At 54.7% G+C, this 1,665-nt stretch overlaps 1 protein-coding gene across 1 annotated transcript; it reads left to right on the top strand.

Annotated features, from left to right (window-relative positions):
* Positions 1-325: 325 nt before the first annotated feature.
* On the top strand, positions 326-1,109 carry LOC119357555 (TPD1 protein homolog 1A-like). Its single transcript, XM_037624467.1, has 2 exons — positions 326-503; positions 603-1,109. Exons 1-2 carry the CDS (start codon positions 326-328, stop codon positions 980-982), a joined length of 558 nt encoding a protein of 185 aa, XP_037480364.1. The 3' UTR covers positions 983-1,109.
* The last annotated feature ends 556 nt before the right edge of the window (positions 1,110-1,665 follow it).

The raw sequence follows: 1,665 nt of genomic DNA, 5'->3' as shown, positions 1-1,665 counted from the left end.
TATTAAGTATAGTATAATGTGTTAATCCAAATAGACGCGTGTTGCACGTGCACACTTATTAGTCCAAATAGACGTGCGTTGCACGTGCATATTTACTAGTGTTTCGGAAGGAATCGAGCATGTCGCGCCAGGAACGGGCGCCTTAAGCTAAATAGGAATCGGCCTAACAAGCACTTGCCTTCCATGTAAAAATCAAGATTACTACCTTTTTACCTAGCTGATTAGTTTCCAAGTTGAGCAGACGACCCACCTATATAAGGCGGATTATTCTGACGGGGATTTCATACTTCTTTTGACTGTTCATCTTAAACGTCAGGCAGAGATGATGGCGTCTTTCTCGGCGCTGTGCGCTCTTGTCATACTCCTCGCCGCGGCCGGCTCCGTCTCCATCGCATCCGCCTCCGTCGCCGACGCAGGTAGCTTGTCTCTCAATTCTTCGCTGCTCGCATCGGCGGCTCCTCCGCCAAGCTCCGTCCTTCCCCGCAAGGTGCTCCGCCTTGCAGGTAATTCGCATCGATATTCCATGCAAAGAAAAAGCATCCCTCTTCTTCGCGCGAGTTTCAATTATGCCTCGCTCAGCACTGTCTCTTTTCTGCATGCAGGCGTGGGCGCCGACGTGCCGCACCGCGTGAGCCTAGGCTGCGCCGGCGCGGACGACATCGCCATCGAGCAGGGCCCGGGGACGACGCTGCCCAGCGGGATCCCGTCCTACACGGTGGAAATAATCAACCGGTGCTCCGGCGCAGGCCGCGCCGCCTGCGCCATCTCTGGCATCCGCGTGCGCTGCGGCTGGTTCAGCTCCGTCACCCTCGTCGACCCCAGCAAGTTCCGCCGGGTGGCGCCCAACGACTGCCTCGTCAACGACGGCAAGCCGCTCTTGGCTGACGACACCATCTCGTTCGAGTACGCCAACTCGTTCGAATACAAGCTCTCCGTCGCCAAGGCCACCTGCGTCCACCCGCCCGCCGACACCTCCGACTAGTCCTATGCACGGCCTAGCTAGCTAGCACTTTCGAGTTTCGACGCTTACCGTAGTATGCAGAAGTTCTTATTGTATGCAGAAGTTAGTAGTATGGAAGGACAATATCATCGGACAAAAATATAAGGTGTTTGCAGGACGTGAATTATCTAAGGTCGGGCTCATATGAGCCCATTATCTAGGGCGTCGACTGGATCATGGAGATCTGTGCTATTTCTATATACGCGCGGTGCCGGCGGGATGGGAAATGGGGGCTGCTGAAATACGTAGCCGACAGGGGTGGGTGGTGGGCCACATTTAAACGGCCGGACGAACGTCCGTTTGAGTAAGTCTAGTTGGGCCGTGGAACAGAATAGTCATTTACCGTCTGGTCTATGGTCCGGGTTGATATTTTTTCCATCCGCTGGGCCCACGATGGGAATGAAAGCACAAGCATATGCTGGTCTCGGTTAGGGCAGGGCAGACCTAATTTCCGGAGCGGTGTTGCTGCGCGGCGGCGGTGGCGGCGACGGCGGGCATGGAGTTCCTGATGCAGCCTATACGCGGGTATGTAGTTAACTGTTTTGATGGTCAGCTTCTTGTGAAGGATCTGAGACCGGAAATTTGTTGATTGCTAGAGGATTTGCTATTTCGTCTTGCAGATCGAATTTCCTTGAAGAGGTTGGGGAGAGTTTGGTGCCGGCACC

The sequence above is a fragment of the Triticum dicoccoides genome, chromosome 2A (genome assembly GCF_002162155.2).
Source record: "Triticum dicoccoides isolate Atlit2015 ecotype Zavitan chromosome 2A, WEW_v2.0, whole genome shotgun sequence".
Classification (NCBI taxonomy): domain Eukaryota; kingdom Viridiplantae; phylum Streptophyta; class Magnoliopsida; order Poales; family Poaceae; genus Triticum; species Triticum dicoccoides.
This window is presented reverse-complemented; position numbering and strand designations above follow the sequence as displayed.

What these genes read in the sequence shown, in the direction of transcription:
- LOC119357555 (XM_037624467.1), top strand. Translation starts at nt 326, where the DNA reads ATGGCGTCTTTCTCGGCGCTGTGCGCTCTTGTCATACTCCTCGCCGCG. An exon ending in CAAGGTGCTCCGCCTTGCAG is followed by an intron (nt 504 to 602) that starts GTAATTCGCATC and finishes TTCTGCATGCAG; the next exon opens with GCGTGGGCGCCGACGTGCCG.